Source organism: Vespula pensylvanica, chromosome 8 (assembly GCF_014466175.1).
Source record: "Vespula pensylvanica isolate Volc-1 chromosome 8, ASM1446617v1, whole genome shotgun sequence".
In the NCBI taxonomy this organism is placed as follows: Eukaryota; Metazoa; Arthropoda; class Insecta; order Hymenoptera; family Vespidae; genus Vespula; species Vespula pensylvanica.
The window spans coordinates 7628364-7647232 of record NC_057692.1 but is presented as its reverse complement, the minus strand read 5'-3'; the positions used below and the strand labels follow the sequence as shown (position 1 = coordinate 7647232).

The 18869-nt window shown below is 33.4% G+C and overlaps 1 protein-coding gene across 1 annotated transcript in view; it reads right to left on the bottom strand.

Annotated features, from left to right (window-relative positions):
• Nucleotides 1-5273: 5273 nt before the first annotated feature.
• LOC122631166 (ubiquitin-like protein 3) overlaps nucleotides 5274-18869 on the bottom strand; it is an 83348-nt gene continuing 69752 nt past the window's right edge. The window contains exons 2-4 of the mRNA XM_043816491.1: nucleotides 8420-8528; nucleotides 7592-7756; nucleotides 5274-6370 (exon numbers count right to left, since the gene is read on the bottom strand). Of these exons, the coding sequence (XP_043672426.1) occupies nucleotides 6306-6370; nucleotides 7592-7756; nucleotides 8420-8528 (339 nt within the window). The 3' untranslated portion in view covers nucleotides 5274-6305. The remainder of the gene's footprint in view (nucleotides 6371-7591; nucleotides 7757-8419; nucleotides 8529-18869) is intronic.

Below are 18869 nucleotides of genomic sequence, written 5' to 3'. Positions count from 1 at the left end.
TTTTTTTTTTGTTAAAGATATAATAGGAATTAGAAAGCGAAACAAAAGTGAAAATTATTTTGTGAGCGTTATACACATTAAGAAATAACATGAATCATTAGCAACGTTCATTTACCAAACTGAGCTAATTATTTCGATTTAAAAAGAAAAAGAAAAAAATTAATAGTCATACAAAGTATCTTTAGACGATTGTTTTCGTAGAATATTATCATCGATTGAATATGATGTTCTAATTTTCTCTTAGAATCGAATTCTTCGATAAATAGAACGTAACTAAAAGTCATTAAAATTTTTCAGAACACTTTCCAGTGTTTATAACATTTTTTGCCACATTTTATGGGACGGCCAGTTAGATACGTTTTTTTATACGTATTTTTTATTTATTCATTTATTTATTTATTTATTTCTCTCTTTTTTTTTTTATTCTTCACGAACAAACGAACAAATAAAATTGATATTTCATTCGTAGCAATTGTAATCAACGGTTTATCGATTCAATGGATTCGATTATAATTGCAAAATGCGAACGACATAATATTTCGTTAACGAAACGATCTTAAAATTGTTTCGTTTTAATCGATTTTCGTACTTTGTGAGTTCGTATAACACGTTATGAATTACGGTCATTGTTATAAATAGTTTACCATCTATAAAAATATATATTCATTATCAACAAAAAAATAATAGGAAATGAAATCTATTGCAATCTTTTTTTTTTGCTAAGAGCTGAAATCGATCATTTTTAAACTACCTTCGATCTTTTTGTACAGTTTCTTCTTAATTTCGAATACAAACTCGTCAATTTCAATTTCACATTTTATGAATTTCAAGTAACGCGAATTTTTATGCAATACGGTAACGCTTCGATTAAATTGTCCATTTATTACATTCAATTTAATCGTACGACAGTTTTTCATATTAGTTTCCTTTTTTCTATGGCATCGATCGATATCGCTAATGAAAATAAACAATTTTTACTAGCAAATTTTACAAATTCTGACGTTATTATAATGTATCGTTTTTATCTGTCTACAGATTTCCACCTGTTTGTTCTAAGCTTTCGTTTTTGGAAAAGGCTACGTATTCGTTAATTTTCTCTTTCGACCATAATTGTCTCGTTGATTATTATTAATTTTTTCAATTTTTTTTTTTTTTTTATGTAACTCTTGCATATAACTACCCTTTAAGATATAGAAATTGTAGATAGTCAATCAGAAAAAGTACGTTTAAATAAAACATGTTCGCAGCCTTGCTTCATTTATACAATTCGAGAAGATAATATGAAATATTTAAGTATTTGCTTTTTTCTGCCTGTTTTTATTTAAAATACACGGATTAAATTTTGTAATTCACAAAGATTGGAGTTGTTGTTCATGTAATAATGTTCATCATTAGCGATATGTAAATGTCATCAAATTAAAACATCATTTTCACGAATACTGTTATCCAAGTATTGGTTTCCTATTATTATTGTTGTTGTTGTAGAAAATAATTTTATAAGGAAAGAAACATTTTCATGACGTTGGCAATGTTAACATCAATGCATTTTTAAATTGATAATAATTTCTGCTTTCAGCGTGTTATCTTTTTATCTAAATGATCGAAAAGGCGACTGCTTTTTTTTATCGTGCTAAAGCAATACAAATTACGTAAAGGCACGATCAAACTCCTTCGTAGGTTCGATTAAAAATGGTTTTATAAATATCATATTAGCCAATGAACAATCAATGTTTATACATGAACTAGCAATGTTTCTCATCTGATCTTATTAGCTATGATCTTGATATGATTGGTGTACGTAAATATTCTTAATAATCTGTCTGCTTATTTAAGAATACCACAATCATTCTGTTATCATTTTCTTCTTCTTTTTTTTTCTCTCTTTTTATTATTTAAACAGTTAAAGGGATTAACTATATATTATGTAATATAATATTTTGTGTTCAAATCGAATTTTAAACGTTAAGATATATACCACTAACCGTTTTATCGGTATTCTTTCTGAATATAACACAGCTAATTGGCTTCTTGAGATTATTCATATGATTAGATATTTCTAAAATTATTCAAAATATTCAAATATAATAAGACAAATGTGACAGGAATCTTGATCATTGTTCCGTCGTTGTTAAAAACCATTTATCGATTGATGAATGAGTATCGCCTTTCGAAATCTTCTATCAAGACAATTCTTTTGGGGCAAATGTCTTCAACTTTTATCGTAATTTATGTTTCACACAACGAAATCGAAAAGATATAATAATAATATTAATGATAATAGTAATAATAATAATAATAATAATAATAATAATAATAATAATAACAATAATAATAATAATAAAAAGAAAAAAAATCTTGTTTTACAGTTTGGAAAAATAAAAATATGAACGAAGAGCATCGTACGATGATATTGATGAAATATCTATATTCATTTTTATTGTTTTAAAGTAATATTGCAACGTCAAAGGTACTTCACAATATGTTCGTAGAGCGGTATTGTTCTCCTTTCAAAATTGTCATTTCAATTGAACGATGATCATGTAGAAAATTTCATAATCACGTAATCCTTTTACTTGGATTGTAAGCAACGCTAATGAAATTAGAAATACAAAGATCATACGCAATCAATAATATGTATATTATTAGATTTAAACAATACCATGATATTGAGATATTATATGCAATTATATTCGAATACTTTCTTTCGTTATTTTTCTTGAAACATTATTACAATATATCCTGAAACGGGAATTATAATTATTATATTCTAAATATAATCTTTTTTCCTTCTTCCTTTTTTCTTTTTTTTTTTAATTCATTTCATTCTTTATTCATTTTTAGTTTTTTTGTTTTGTCTCTTTTTATAACGTCGATTGACAATTCAAGTAAAAGGTTCGTTCTTTCAGAGCCTAATTTCATTTGGGAAAATTATACGATTCAATCGTTTAAATCGCTCAGATATTATTAAACTATTATATATTATATAACGGGGAGAAGATCAACAGAATCTTAAGAATACTTTAACTTTTGTTTGGTGATATTAGGAGTACATTCATGTTGAGATAGTGTATCGATCTCCATTCTGTGTATTGTTTTTTTTTTCTTTTTGCATTTTGATAGATTATGAATATAATATATATATTCATTGGGATGTGTTTATTCGCAATCTTAAAACTTATATACTAAACAATTTCTTTTATGGTGTTTAAACAGCATCTACGATTAATCTATGTCTTAACATTATTTTAAAAATGAATAGAAAAGTTGTGAACAAATTAAATTAATGCTGCTTTATAAGATTCCCGGTGACTAATGAACGTTTCATCCCCAGGAAAAAAATAGCAAAAATAATCGCATCGCTATAACGAAAAATCTGCTGGCCCATTCTCATAAACCAGTATATTTTTGTACATAGTTTTTAAAACGTCATTTACGTTTTTCATATAATTTTGATATTTTATAGAGAACACGAGAACAAAACGGAGTCGTTAGAAACGATCGGCGATTACTTAAAATGTATAAATTACACGTATTAATAATCAACGTCTTAACTATTACGTAGGTATTCGAGCGAATATATCTCTCGACGAAAATATCCGGAGTGTATCTCTGTAAAACAGAACTTTTAATGTTATGTTGTTCAGGTTTATGAGCTTAGCGAATACCATTTGCCTTAGCTATAAACGTGATCGGTTGGAGCTTTAAGAGAAAATAAATAAAATAACTTTACAAATGTTAATTTTGATGAATTTCACTATATAAGAACATCATATATATATATACACATGTTATGCATTGGAAAGTCATAGTAGGGTACAGTTTTTTTTTTTTTATCGCTTCTTTATAGTAGAATATGCATAGAATAGGTTTGTTACAACATATAATGATTTGGTTGGACCTAACTATAATAATCAATACTTTAATGCGTCCGCCAGTCTGACAAGACTGGAGGAATAGGAGGGAGGGAGGGGTTGTGTAGGTTGGGTGCCGTTCATCCGGTGATTTTAGGTCCGATTCGTAATAATGGACGGGGGCAAAGTACACGAAGAAGAGGGAGCTTCGAGGGAGGAAAGGAGACAAAGATATGAGGAGGGGGAAGCGAGGGAGACAAAGAGAGGTTCGGAGGGAGGACAAGAAGGGGGCTAACAGGAAATATATTTGAGTTTTTATTTTATCATAACTATCATTAGAGATCCAATGTGTGTTTTTTCTCTTTTCATTCTTCTTTTTTCTTTTTCTTTTTTTTGTTTGTTTTCTTTTTCATTTTTTTTTCCTTTTTTTTTTTTTTGTTATCTCGGTTACCTCGTTCCTTGGTAATCTTATTCAGAATACTAAACTCTCAAGTGGCGTCATAATATTACTTTAAATTCATGATAATAAAGTCTATTCGTATGAGAGTTTAATTACGTGTCAACGTGTCTCATACCATCATATATATATTTATATATATATATAATATAATTTTAATAATAGTATGTATATAATATATTCACTACCTGCATATCACAACATAAATTTTTTCTTTCCTCTCCCACGCATACACACACGCGCGCGCACTCTCTCTCTCTCTCTCTCACACACACACACACACACACACGCGCGCATTCACACGCACACGCATAGCACATAACTCTCTCTCTCTCTCTCTCTATTTTTCTTTCTCGCTTTCTTTCTCTATCTCGCTCTCTCTCTCTCTCTCTCTCTCTCTCTCTCTCTCTCTCTCTCTCTCTCTCTCTCTCTCTCTCTCTCTCTCTCTCTCACTCTCTCTCTCACTCTCTCTCTCTCTCGCCCTCTCTCTCTCTCTCTCGCTCTCGCTCTCGCTCTCTCTCTCACTATCTTTTCCTCGTTTCTTTCTGACATATAACTCGCATATACTACTCGTACGCACAAATACTCTTACATCCGCGAGATTGACATCATTCATATCGTTGCGCAAACACACTCATACGATTTTTCTTTTCCCATCTACATAATTGTTATAACGCTGCGGTAGTCGAGTAGTGGTTGAGTTTCTAAGCATTGTAGCGTCTTTCAAGAGAGCGTATATATCTTTACTTATCAAAACTCTACGTTCATTCTCTTTGATAATCTCTTTCGTGAAACGAACAAAAAAAAAAAGAAAAATAATAATAACAATATTTTTTTCTCTTCTTTTTATCTCTCGATCGAAACGTAGTCTCGCCAACAAAACGCATACTGGAGAGGAAAAAGGGTTGAAGGGCTAATTCTCTTTCTTTTTCTCTCTCATTCTTATTCTTCTCTCTCTCTCTCTCTCTCTCTCTCTCTCTCTCTCTCTCTCTCTCTCTCTCTCTCTCTCTCTCTCTCGCTCTCTTTCTCTCTTACAAGGCGATAGCAAAGGATACACTCGAAGATCGGGGCACAAGATCTTAAGATCTTTAGATCATCTTGCCTGCACGGTCACGATGATCTATCGATCAATCGAGCGTGATCCAAGATGGCTATAGCACCCGTTGGCTCGATCGAAAGACTATAAACAAGCATTTTTTATTCAGTGCAGAAGACATCGAGCAACATGTATGCGTGTATCTTTGTACGTGTGTGTGCATGTGTTTGTGTGTGTCTATATGTATGGATGAACTATGTCCCATTGTATAAATTATACGCGTGACATATGTTCTCGCTACGAAACGAAAATTAGAGACGACAATACGCTTTTGCTCGAACTCCACAATCGCATTTTTTACTCTTTTCAATAATAATAGTAACTTCTTCTATTTTGTGGACGTCATCGTGCTAGTTTTATCGATCAATTATTATCGTTAATCATTATCGATAATCATCATGTAATTTTATATATATATATATATATATATATATATACACTTTCATTAATTTTATATTTTTGCGGATAAAAATGTATTTTATTATTTAAAATGAAGAAATATTACTTTTGCTTTTTTTCTTTCATACTCTATTTTTCTCTATTTTCATTTCATGGCATTTTATATCGGAAAATGTGTTAAACGTATCGTGTATGTGTGTTTTTGCTCTTTCTTGTTCCTCGCCTTCGATTTTTCTTTCTTTTGGTTTGAAATTCATTCTTTTCTCCTTTTTTTTTTTATTTCTTTTCCTTTTCCCTCATTGTCGTTTCTTCTGCCTCTTATTTTTTTCTACCGATCAACACTTAAACGAGTAGAATCCGAGTAATTTGTGCTACATTGCTCATGAGCTCAGCCACTAGCAATTAGACATCAGCATAAAACCTTAGAAATCATGGCTCAGCTCGAAGGTACTCGTGCTGGGCTCACTTTTAAACACGACCTCAGAAAATCCAGGGCAGCCGATTAAAGTATGCAGCAGGATGCTGAGCAGCAACTGCTACCACCACCTTTACTTTTTTGCCTTTGATCTGAAACGAAAGAAATGATTTTTATTATATCTTTTATATTTTAAATATCGCGATATATATAGCCAATTTCAAAAAGTTTGCCGTTTATCCTTTGATTCTTTCATTTTTAAAAAGAAAATCACGCTACATGAACATCATGAACATCATGAGCATGAAAAACGAACATGGAATGAAAATAAAAAGGCTCGAGAAAGACAGCACATATAATTTCAATTAAATGATCATAAATAAGATGTAAATAAAACGTGATCGTTAATACAGATATTAACAAGTAATTCAAGAACGATTAATTGTAAATGCTGTCACTGCTATTGGTCATGATCTTCAATGTTGCATTACGGATATATATTATTGATATTTTAGGAATATTTTTAACGAGAATAAGGATTGTATATAAGGATACATATATAAGGATACATATATAAAGATACATATTCATTTTAATATATTTATTTTTTTTTTATACGCACACACACGCACATAGAAATGAATTAGGGAGGGATTTAGGACTCACTTAAAATATAGGGATCGAATGATCTTTGTTAGCTGTCGTCATCGTAGTCAAGATCATCGTCAGGTTGGATATACATATATTCACCGTTAGGTAGGAGACCTACAAGGAACGGAAATGAAATTTGTTCGTTTGAATAAATCATTGTTCGAGCGTATCCTACAAATACATATGTTATCTAAAAACGTGAAGAGAGAAATCTTAATATCGTGTAACATAATTATGTATTTCCATGACCAACAGAAGCAACAGGTTACGAGAAAAGAATCTTTGAGATCGCAAACATATCTCATTATTTTTAATAATCAAGATAGCGATAGATGATATCACGAATACTTCTTTCCTTTTTTTTTTTATTTTATTATCCAAGTTGAACAGCTACATTCCTCCTTTTTAATTGCTCAAAATTAATCGCGATTTGTAATTACGAGAACGTGCATAATCTCCTTATTTCGAAAACATTACGCTTTTTGACGAAGAAGGAAAAAAAAAAAGAAAAAGAAAAAAAGCATTGTAATCGTGACTAAATAGCGACGTTATTAAAGAAAAATTCGCGAAAAACAATTTCGCGTGATAAAGGATATCGCAGGAATATGGAAGGAGAGAATGAAATTAAGAAATGAGACAAATTGTGAAAACGTTTCTTTGAGGAATTTGTTTCATTTTTCTTTCTTTTTTTTCAATTTCTTTTCCGTTTGCTCATCTCTTACCTTGAGAATTAGGCTCGGGAAGATTTTCTCGTGGTACCAAATGCATCACCGTGGTTTTCCCAAAAGGAAGCCCTAGAGCACCGAGCGTGACATTGCTGTGCAGAAAACGACCTTGGTAGATTAGCCGCAGGATCTCCGCTTTGGCAACAGCCTCTTCCGCCCAGTCTGAAGAAACAAAAGTATTCTCTTAACGCGAATACCCTTTCCTCGTGATCCGTATTCTCGAGCTTTTTCACTAAGCTTAATCTTTTAGAATGTGTATAAAAGAAATTGATTAAAGGCTCAACTAAAAGACGATACTATCAAGAAAGAATGAGAGAGAACAAATAAATATTTCGTTCCGACTTAAAGATCCCTTGTTTTCTCTTGTTTCTCTCTTTCCTTTTTTTTTTTTTTTCTTCAAGAATATTTACAATCCGACCGATTATAAAATTTTATAAACGATTGATTATACGAATTACGTTTCGTTGATAGCGAATACGAAAAGATTTTATTCGTTTAAGAGAGAGAGAGAGAGAGAGAGAGAGACAGAAAGAGAAAGAGAGAAAGAGAAAGAGAGAAAGAGAGAGTTATATTTAAAAGCAGAAACACACTCGGCTATGCTTCTCTCTTTGCTTTCCGAGTGATATATGAGGATCGCCGTTGATTTTTCAATCCCGAAGTTGTTTGAAAGATTCTCGATGCAATAATCGACAGTAGCGTAGCTCGGTCTCATAAATCTTATGCCCCCGTTTGAATTCAACCGACTAACGACCGCCTTCCTATCCGGTACTCTATCCTCGTTCTACAGGAGCATCTGCGGAATGTCGAAATCCAATAACAACCTACCTTCCGGCCAGTTTTCAAACACATGGTGCGCTATATCCCCCGCGGAGTCGCTCGGACTGAATAGGAACTCTTTTGTCTTACCACTGACGAGGATGAGGCGTAGATTTATCTGTAAAATATCAAAAGCAACGGTGATACTTAGATAACGTGAAAAGTTGCGACAGAACGAAAAGTACATTGGATGTCTCTTACGTAACTCGTGTATTTCTATAGATGGATATTTAATTAGATAAAAGTTCTACTACATCTTGCGTTTGTTTTTCCATTTTTTTCTTGTTTTCTTTCTTTTTTTTTTTTAATTTTTGACGAACGTAGAACTATCGATTTCATCATGATACCTATCGTAAAAGCTATTTTTTTTCCCTTGCATCCACCCCGATATCATTTCAATGTCCGACGAATTTTTTCAATCTTCGTGAACGATCGGATCTCTATAATAAAAATCCTAAAGGATATATACGCGTGTGTATATTCTCTCTCTCTCTCTCTCTCTCTCTCTCTCTCTCTCTCTCTCTGCTTCTCTGTATGTCTGTTCGTCTCTTTTTCTATCTATCTGTCTATCTATCTATCTGTCTGTCTATCTGTCTGTCTATCTATCTGTCTGCCTGCCTTTTTCTTTCTTTGCCTTTTTCTCTCGCTCTCTCTCTCTCTCTCTCTCTCTCTCTCTCTCTCTCTCTCTTTCTTTCTTTTTACCAGTTTATCTATCTAACCAACTATCTGCGACACTTCAACACGAATCTATCGACCCGAGCACCCTTCCATCCCTTTTCTGCGACAAACGAGCTGGCGCTTTCGGACTAGGCGCAAACCTCTTAACCGACTTTTTTCTTAACCGCATATCCGAGTACTTCGAGTCTTTTTCTTCTTCGTTGGACTTGGATCACGCGAGAGAAAATTCTTCTGCAACATTCCACTCTCGGCACGTATTTCATCGTTCTAAACATAACCGATGAGCCTTATTGTAGTCAACGTATCGAAGAAAGTCAATTTGAAATAAGAGATTCAACTGGATTCATCACCTACATAATTTTTGTTCTATATACAGAGATTTGTTTCTATATTGTAAGAATGTGGATTAATATGGAATGAGTTTATTTGTTCTACCTAGTAAGAGATTTGCTTTCGTTTCTTTATTTATAATCCTTTGTGCATTAATCACGAGTCTGATTCATGAGCTATAAAAAACACTTTATCGGTCAATCACGAGTTAAACTCAGAAAAACTATATATAGGTATATAAGTTCGTTGCTTACATATGTAATAAAATAAACTGTATAAAGTGAAGAACGTGTTTTATCAGAGGGAAAAAAATTATAAAAAAAAGTGTTTACAATTGTTCGCACTTTTTGTTCATTAGATTGAATTATTTTTTCAACCCGAAAAAAAAAAAAGAAAAGATAATAATGATAAAGCACAGGATATTAATAAAATATATTTATGTCGCACGTTAAATTTATACATTTATCGTATAACATCAATTTATTTAAACCGACAGGATTGAGAGTCCTGTCGATATAAATGCTTAAGTATATAATATTTTATTTTATTTTATTTTACTATTATTATTATTATTATTATTACTATTACTATTATCATTAATAATAATATTAATATTATTAATATTATTATTATTATTTATCATTACTATTTTATCATATTAAAAAGTTTTCAAATTAAGGACGCTTTTCGTTGTAGATATGTACTTTGGCAGATGCGAATTCAATTATCGAACGAGAAGCAGTCGGCATAAATAATCACGGACGGCGAGAAGGAGAGACAAAGATAGAGATAGAAAAAGAGAAAGAGAGAAAGAGAGAGAGGAGGAGGAAGAGGGAGTGGGAGAGACGATAAAAGGGTGTAGTCTGGAGGGGTTTCAGGTCGAAAGAGAGCAGAGCAAGAGGACGAGGTAGAGGAGGCAGAGGGTGGTAGGGCTTTACTACGCCCAGCTCGTGACCCTTTGCGGTCTTTGCGGTCGCAAGAATCCGTTGTTCGGCCGCTAAAGCGTAAATCATTGTCCTCGTCGCACGAATTATCGGCCGATGCTAAAGGCGTGCGATCGTTCGCTTCACCAGACGCTTACTAACCCTTTGCGAATTCGATAATGTCACCCTTCGCACGATCATTCTTAAATGTTGATTCATTCTTTACTTGGAATGATAATAATAAAAAAAAAAAAACAAAGAAAAAAAAGAGAAAGGAAATGTAGAAAATTAAGATAAAGCGAGAGATAGACATGATAGTATTTATATGATAATTTATACTATTAAGTGAAAGAAGTGAAAGCATGAGTTTTAGAAAGAAAGATATTAAATTCGTTTGCTTGTATATTTTTCGAATTTTAATTAAGAGTTAGAATTTTAAGGCAAGATCAATGAGTATATATCTATTAAATCGACAAAAAAGCTTCGATATAAATTTTTGTGTATGTCTGTGTGTGTAAATCTCTCTCTCTCTCTCTCTCTCTCTCTCTCTCTCTCTCTCTCTCTTTTATGCAGATAAAACGATAAAGTCATGAATAAAGATAAGAGAGAAATAGGAAAAAAAAAAGAACATAAAAATAGAAAAGAAAGAAAAAAGAACATATGACATTTTACAATCTTCGGTGCTAAGTTCGAAGCGAGGAATATGGTTTTTGTAAGAGTTACAAAATAAATGACTAAAAGATCGATATTTAAGACAACGAATTATTAATAATACTTAAGAATACTAGTAGGATTACAATGGAATTACAAATGATGAATAGAGATGAGAGTAGACTGGAGAAAGAGATACCCAGATTATGAGCGCGAGAGAGTGATAGAGTGATAGAGAGAAAGAGACAGAGACAGGGAAAGAGAGTTTCAGCAGAGGATCGTTTCCGAAGTAGACGATAAGTCCTCCCGAGAGTATCGAGCGCTTGTTTCCTCTTCGAGGAGACGGAAGCGGGTTGCTTTCACGATTAACCGTTATCGTTCGACGTAGCGAGCCGAATTTTAAGCGTTTGCTCGTTACACTGAAAACGTCCCTTCGGAAGCACAGAAGAGTATGAGAGAGAGAGAGAGAGAGAGAGAGAGAGAGAGAGAGAAGAGAGAGAACGAGTAAGTTAAATAGAGATGGAGAGAGATAGAGAGAAAGAGATAGAGAGATAGAGATAGAGAGAGAGGGAGAGAGGAGAGAGATCGATGTTTAAAGTTTCGAAGTCTAGCTCGTCGACAGGCCTCCCTTCGATAACTCTTCGAGGATATAAAGAGGGATCGCTTTGACGATACTTGGACGATCTTGCTGCGAGAAGCTTAACCGTTAGAATCGACAAACTGTAGTCTAGTAAACTGCTTTTATGATATGGCCGATTTGTGCCTCTCATACATATATATATATATATATTATTATATTTACTTCGATTTCCATCCAGTTCTTTTTTCTCTTATTCCTTTCTAGTCCTTTCCATAACATTTTCCTAATTTATATTTTTACGAAGTGAAACGGTAAAAAGAAAAAAAAAAAGAAAAAGAAAAAGAAAAGAGCAAGAGAGAAAAAAAAGAAAGAACTTACGAAGTAATAAACGTATCCGAAATATAAGAAAAATTCAATTTGTTATTATCCGCGGTACTTTTCGTCGGATTTTCACGTCGTCCCTATGAAATTTCCTTTTTCATTCTTTTCCTTTTTTTTTCTTCTTTTTTTTTTTCCTTTGAGCTCGCAGAAAAGAAGAGAAATTGAAAGAGATAAGAATAAACAGAGAAGAGATAGAGAGATATAGGGAAAGACAGAGCGAAAAAGAAATAGTAAAGAAAGGAAGATATGCGTGCTCGTACTGGTTAAATCCAAAGAGACTTAAGAGTCGTTCAATGGTGGTAACGTGCGTACAATGTTGCGTGCATAAGGCGAAGTTTGCGGAGAAGCACGTTATCTACGTTTTGAAGTCGTGGAACCGTGGAAAGAGAAAAGGGTGTATCGTTGCTTCATGGTCCGAGAGAGAGACAGACAGAGAGAGAGAGAGAGAGAGAGAGAGAGAGAGAGAGAGAGAGAGAGAGAGAAAGAGAGAGAGAAAGGAGAGAGAGTTTTCGGAGAGTCGGTCGACCAACACGTACTTCAAAGGGATTTATTCATGCGGTAGCGTTCGATACTCTCGCTCTTCTTTTTCTCCATCATACTACCCATCGTCTCTCTCTCTTTCTCTTATGGCTCTTGGCAAGTGGAGTAACACGTTGAACGAACGCGTACTACACGACGATGCGTCGTGTTCTTCGTTCGAGTCGGCGGCTACCGTGTGTTCAAAAGAGGCACTGCTGCTTCTGACTCTCTCATCTTCCCCTTCTCCTACTCCTTCTCTTCTTCCTCCTCCTCCTCCTCTTCTACCCCACCAGCATTCTCTTCTCCTCTTCTCACCACCCTTTCTTCAACCTACTCTTTCGGCCTGGAAACGCTTCTATACGCTTCCTGCATCGTGTATCGAGTTTACCCCTTTCGGTGATAACCGAGAGTTCCGACTCTCTCTCTCTCTCTCTCTCTCTCTCTCTCTCTCTCTCTCTCTCTCTCTCTCTCTCTCTCTCTCTCTCTCTCTTTCTCTGTCAGTCTCTTTGTCTTTGTCTTTTTATCTCTTTCTCCCTTTCTCTGCTTACTAAAGCCGAGTGCTGAAATCAACCGAATGGTAGTAGAATAAGTGCGTCTCTCTACCCCCTTTTCCCGAATAATAAACTCTTCTTCTTTCGAGTCGTTATATCTCTTTTAGTTATTTAGTCACCCTTCGTTCAAGTACAATGGGGTTCAGATGAAAGAGTCTAGATACGGATTTTTTTTTTAACTCTTAACCTTTGAATCATCCCAGGGAATCCTATTGTAAAGTATATGTGCATCATCTTGCATTCATGAGAGCATCATATCAAATGTTTTCCTTGGATATTATTACATTTTCTTTATTCCGAATAAAAGGGGAAAAAGGAAAAAATTTACAAGAGAAGAAATAATGATTAGGTATTGCTATCTTTTTTTATATTTCTTGTTTTATCATCATCATCATCATCATCATCATCATCATCATTATTATTATTATTTATGAACATAGCAGATGGTACAATAGTTTGGTTTAAAGCATCAAAGTCAAATTAGCATGAAATGCATCCAGTAACCCTAGGCTGACCGTGAAAATGGCCTTTTTACGATGACCCTAGTTTGCGAGGTCTTTGATAATAACTAAATCGAACCGTGTTGACCGTGCAGACGTAGAGAGCACTTCCGCTTTTATATTCGTCGATACGTTAATACGTATCCATCGAAGTTTTCACTTTATCGTTTTAAAAATTTACATTTACAATATATTTGATCGGGACGAATAAATTTCGATGTTAAAATTTAAACGAGACATAGGAAAACGTAGAACGGAACGTAAACTACGTATTAAAGAGTTGAACTCGATTCTATAAAAGAAAATTTGGGAATTCGGGAAGTCAAAACCACCAAATACAAGCCGGCAACCCGTTCTCTCGATGATTCAACGATTAGCGGTGAATCCATTTTAAAGCAATTTTAAGCCGACAATTAATGCCGTATCCGGTGGCCATTTCTATTCGTTTGGAAAGGACGAATCGTAGCTTTGTTAGAGAGCTCGAATCCCTCGGGAGAGTGTGATCGAATGAGGATCATCGATCTCGCACGTGATCGTTCCAAGTCGAAATCGGTACGATCGATTCGTCCTCTCCTCTTTCTCGATGCGTTCTCTAACGCGTTCCAATTGCTCTCGTTTGCATCATCTCGTCATGCAATCCGTTTTCCTCGGATTTTCGAAGCCCACGTTTGAGGTTTCAAGTCGAAATTTCGACGAATACCTTTTTCCTTTTTCTTTTTATTTCTTCTCTTTTTCATCTCCATGTAAAAATTTTCATCTAATGAATTTTTACTGAGTTTTTTTTTCTTTTTTTTTTCTCTTTTTCTTATACAAATTTAACGAATACTGTTATATAAAAGACCAAAGGGATATTTGTTTCCGGAGAATTTACCAATAGTCGATTATCTCGATGAACGAATAATCAGATTTTGTCGGTTGAACATTTTGAAATTTCATTGGTACATACACAAAATATGCATTTGTAACCATTTTCGATTAGCCTACATATCTGAAATTTATAAAGGCTCGAATAATGCGAAATTCATGTTCACATGATGAACGACTTTTTTAAAGACTTTTTCTTTTAGACAAATGACATTGTTTCTGATCGTATAGTTAAAGGAGTCATTGACCTCTACCGCGAATCGATCAGTCTTGGTCGTTAGATAGAAATACTTGGCACAGTTCCATCGAATTTAACAATGTGCACTTTAACTTAATTAACGCCAATGATAAATGATCGTCGCTGCGAGCTAGAATTTACGTACGAGTATGAAAGCTTTTTAGACTCATAAATTTGCTATATAATAATGGATGAATTAATTCGATGCACCGCGAGGTACGCTCGTTACACAGATATACGTAAACCCTTCCTCGACTATCCCTTACCCTTTTAACCAGATTTTCTTCGATTTAGGCCACCGATTTTTTGTCCTTTTTTCTTTTTCCTTTTCTTTTCTTTTCTTTTTACATATTAAACAACGTTCTATATTTTATCGCTTATAATTATCATCTTTCACGTATAAAAGTAAAATTATTTTTGTCGGTGGAAATGAAAACATTAGAAAGTATTATATATATATATATATATAAAAGAAAGAGAAAAAATAGGTAACAAGAAAAAGAAAAAAAACACTCTTTGCGAAATAAATAGGACTTATCTATATAGTATCTATCGAAGAGGAACCTGATACATATCTTGTCGGTGTACAATAGCAAATTAATTAGTACTTTCGCGTTATCTCGCTAGACTCGAAGAACGATCTCACCCTGAAAAGCATGCCCGATCTAATAACAACGGCGATTCTTCTGATTAAGGCCAGGGTTAGAAGAATGAGCAGATCATCGAGACGTTTATCGATGCAAATAGGTTAAGTACACCTGTTACTACTATACCGTTCTCGGCGAATCGTAATAATCGTCGAAACGTTTGTTCGCGAGAATGCGACGTACGATCGTGTTCGTTCGCAAATATCGTCACTTCGAATTCTATCCTCGGATGCTGGGACGCGTGGGTGAGCGTTGCCAAGTTACCGAGCACGCAAAATGAATCGAATCTCGTACTATCGCGTATGGGTGAGCCAAAGGCTCGACGTCGATATCGATTCGATTGAAAAATTTTATGTTCCAACAACCCCAAATCATCAAGAAAAATGTTCTGCAGTTATTTCCACGTACTATACGTATGATCATCAATATTCAAATAATCATTTTATCGATGACCCTTTTTATAAATTTTACCAAAGAATAATCTCCAAAATTTGTATTTAACAGAGAGATAGAATGATTATCATCGAGTCTGATATTTAACGAAACAAATTATACAAATAATTCACATCTGCTCTTAGATATTTTACGTGATTATGATTACGTGAAATTTACTTATCATTATGGGGATCGGTTATAAAATAAATTCTATTACTCTGCGTGTTGTGTCTCCATTCACTTCTTTCTAACTACAATGATTGTTATCATCAACACCGTTACTATTATTATTATTATTATTATTATTATTATTATTATTATTATTATTATTATTATTATTAATGTATTAGCATTTGATTATTATAACTTTCTCATTTTCTTTCTTTTTTTTTATATTAATCATGTCCTTCTTCTTCTTTGTAAATTTCTCTTATATCGAACGATATCATCGATATAATAAATCAATGCACATATAAATAGAAAATTTGAATCAAAATTGTTCACCGATGTGTTCCATTTCGTAGATAGTTAATCTAAAAGTAAGAAGCCTCAGAATTTTCATTGGTTCTTTCAAATCGGAGCCTCGTAAAAGCAGAGAACGATTCATTGTTCCGGCTATATCGCCGTCGACGTCGATGGCGCTTCCTGTAAATCTAAAAGCGGTCTTCGCGTCTTCTATCGCTTAAGTGGCTGTTCCATTTAAGCTTCGAGCTCTAAGCGTAGGCGCGAACTGATCTTGAAGGAAAATTCATATTTCGATCATCCTTCGGTAAGAAAATGTTTTCTATCGAGAATGAAATAAATTTCTAATTTCTGAGATATAGATATACGTCATTATTTATTTCATACGAAACCAAATATTTATATCAAAGAAAATTACTCTATGTAATAATATTAAACGAATTTATCATGGTATACGATCAAATTTACAAATAAGAAATAATTTTGTTTCCTCTCTCTTTCTCTCTATTTCCATCTTTTTCTGTCGTTTTCTCTTTCGTTCGTAATAAAACTTAAAAGGAATTCTTTATCCGGTAAAATAGGAAAAGAGTAAAATGAGTAATCGAACGAACAACAATATCCTTAAATGGTAGACAACTTAGTACAAACATATTTCATACTAGTTAACAAGTCCACTCGAGTCGCGTTAAACGGTATCGCTACTAAAAGCGAATACTTTTTTTGACGATAAGCTATCACCGTTGCAGCCTGCTATCACAGTCTTCCCTAATAAAGGAGATCGCTTGAACGCGTGCTTTTCTAAGAATTCATATGAAGAGGGAGCTCGGTCCATTTATAGAATATAAAAGCTCGTTTATGGACTGTCACACTTTGCCTTTTACGATTAAACTCTTTTATACAAATGACGATAAGATTTTTCTCATTAATCTAATTATATGTTCCTTGAGAAATTATTTCCTTTTTTTTTTTTTTATATTTGTGTTTTTTTTTTTTTTTTTATTACCGAAATAACAACTTAGCCAAATAACGGATTGACCAATGCGATTAAACGAATAATATAGATTTTAATCAACACCTAGATTTTTATGATTACACGTCGAAACTATAAATATTATAAAGATAAAAACAGTTCGTATATTTTGGTATCATACATATGTTATAATGGAGATGTTATTTCCTTTAAATAGAATTACTTTTTCATTTATTTTCATTCTCGAAATTGGAGTAAGTGAAAACGATCGTGAACGTAAAAAGATGAGTATTTAATAAAAAGTCTATTGTTTCGAATGTCGAAGGTAAGATCATCGACCGTCAGCCTTCGTTTCGATGTGAAAGTATTGCCGTGTAAGAAAAATGGGGACGCAATTTGAGCCGGAAATCAAATCTGTCTTCTCAGATTTTATACAAAGGTTTCTATACCAAGGTTTCATAAATGTCGCACTTATGCGGTTTCTAATTTAGTTTCTAATGTAAATTATATGAAAAAGAAAAGCAGTAAAATTAGAAACAAATTTCGAAATCGAATATCGAAATAAACAAATTCATAATCGTAGAAAAATAGTAATAGAATATTTTTCATCGAAAACTTTTCATTCGATATTTAAAAAAGAAAAAAAAATAGAACTCATAAACAACGATTGATTTTCTTCGAAATAGAAAGAGTTCTTCTATTACTAACGATTTCATTACTCATCCCTAGAAGCAGATTTTTCAGATTAATGTCATTGAATACGATCCGTCCACGCGATACATTTCTCTTTCGTAACTTCGCTCGCAAAAATCTCCTTATAAATAAATTATCGTCATCCGGCGAGTAAATAGACGGAAAATATTTTGAAACGTCGCATCATTAACAAAAGAGAACGAAATAATAATAAATTTATCGAAGCAACGATTCGCGAGGGATTCGCGAATATAAAAATAATAAGCTTATATTAATGAAATAATGAATTTAATTTACTAATGAACTAGTTAATTATATAATTAGTAAATTAATGAATTAGTAAATTAATTAATCGATAAGTAAAATAAGAGAAAGTCTAAAGAAAGGCGATTAAAAATAATCTCCTTGTATATTTTTGATCTCGCGAGAAGATCATCATTTGATTTTTTTTTTCGATCATCTATCTCACGACATAATATATATTCATATATACTTTCACTGCTTTCACCTGGCCGGTGAAAGGATCGCAGTCACGAGTCAAAGAGAATATTCATCGCGAATAGTAGCGTAATACGATATCGCCAGAATCTCGAGATACTTAACGTAAGATTTACACGGAAATACGAAAAGAGCAAATATCTACAAAGATACCCTTTTCCTTTTTACATTACGATGATGATCCTAAGAAAACTACGGGGATTGGTTTAGTTAGTAGAAATTAAACGAGCCCGAGCGTCTCGATTTACGACGTCAAATATAATTAGAATTAACTGGCAATCACGCGTGACGTCGTCCTAGGTCGCGTTCTCTAGAATCGTTTTCGAAAATTAATTCGAAATTATTTTACCTTCGTGTTAAGGGCGAAACGAGCGAGAATTCGAATCATGTTGGGACGACTTTAATGAGAAAGCCGACATCTTCTAACGTAAAGACAAGTAGATTAAGATGTCGAGGATCTTTGAACGTCTCATTTCGTAATTTGTCACGACTCATGACGTTCGAAACAAAGGGAGATTAGATAACGAGATATAGAAAAG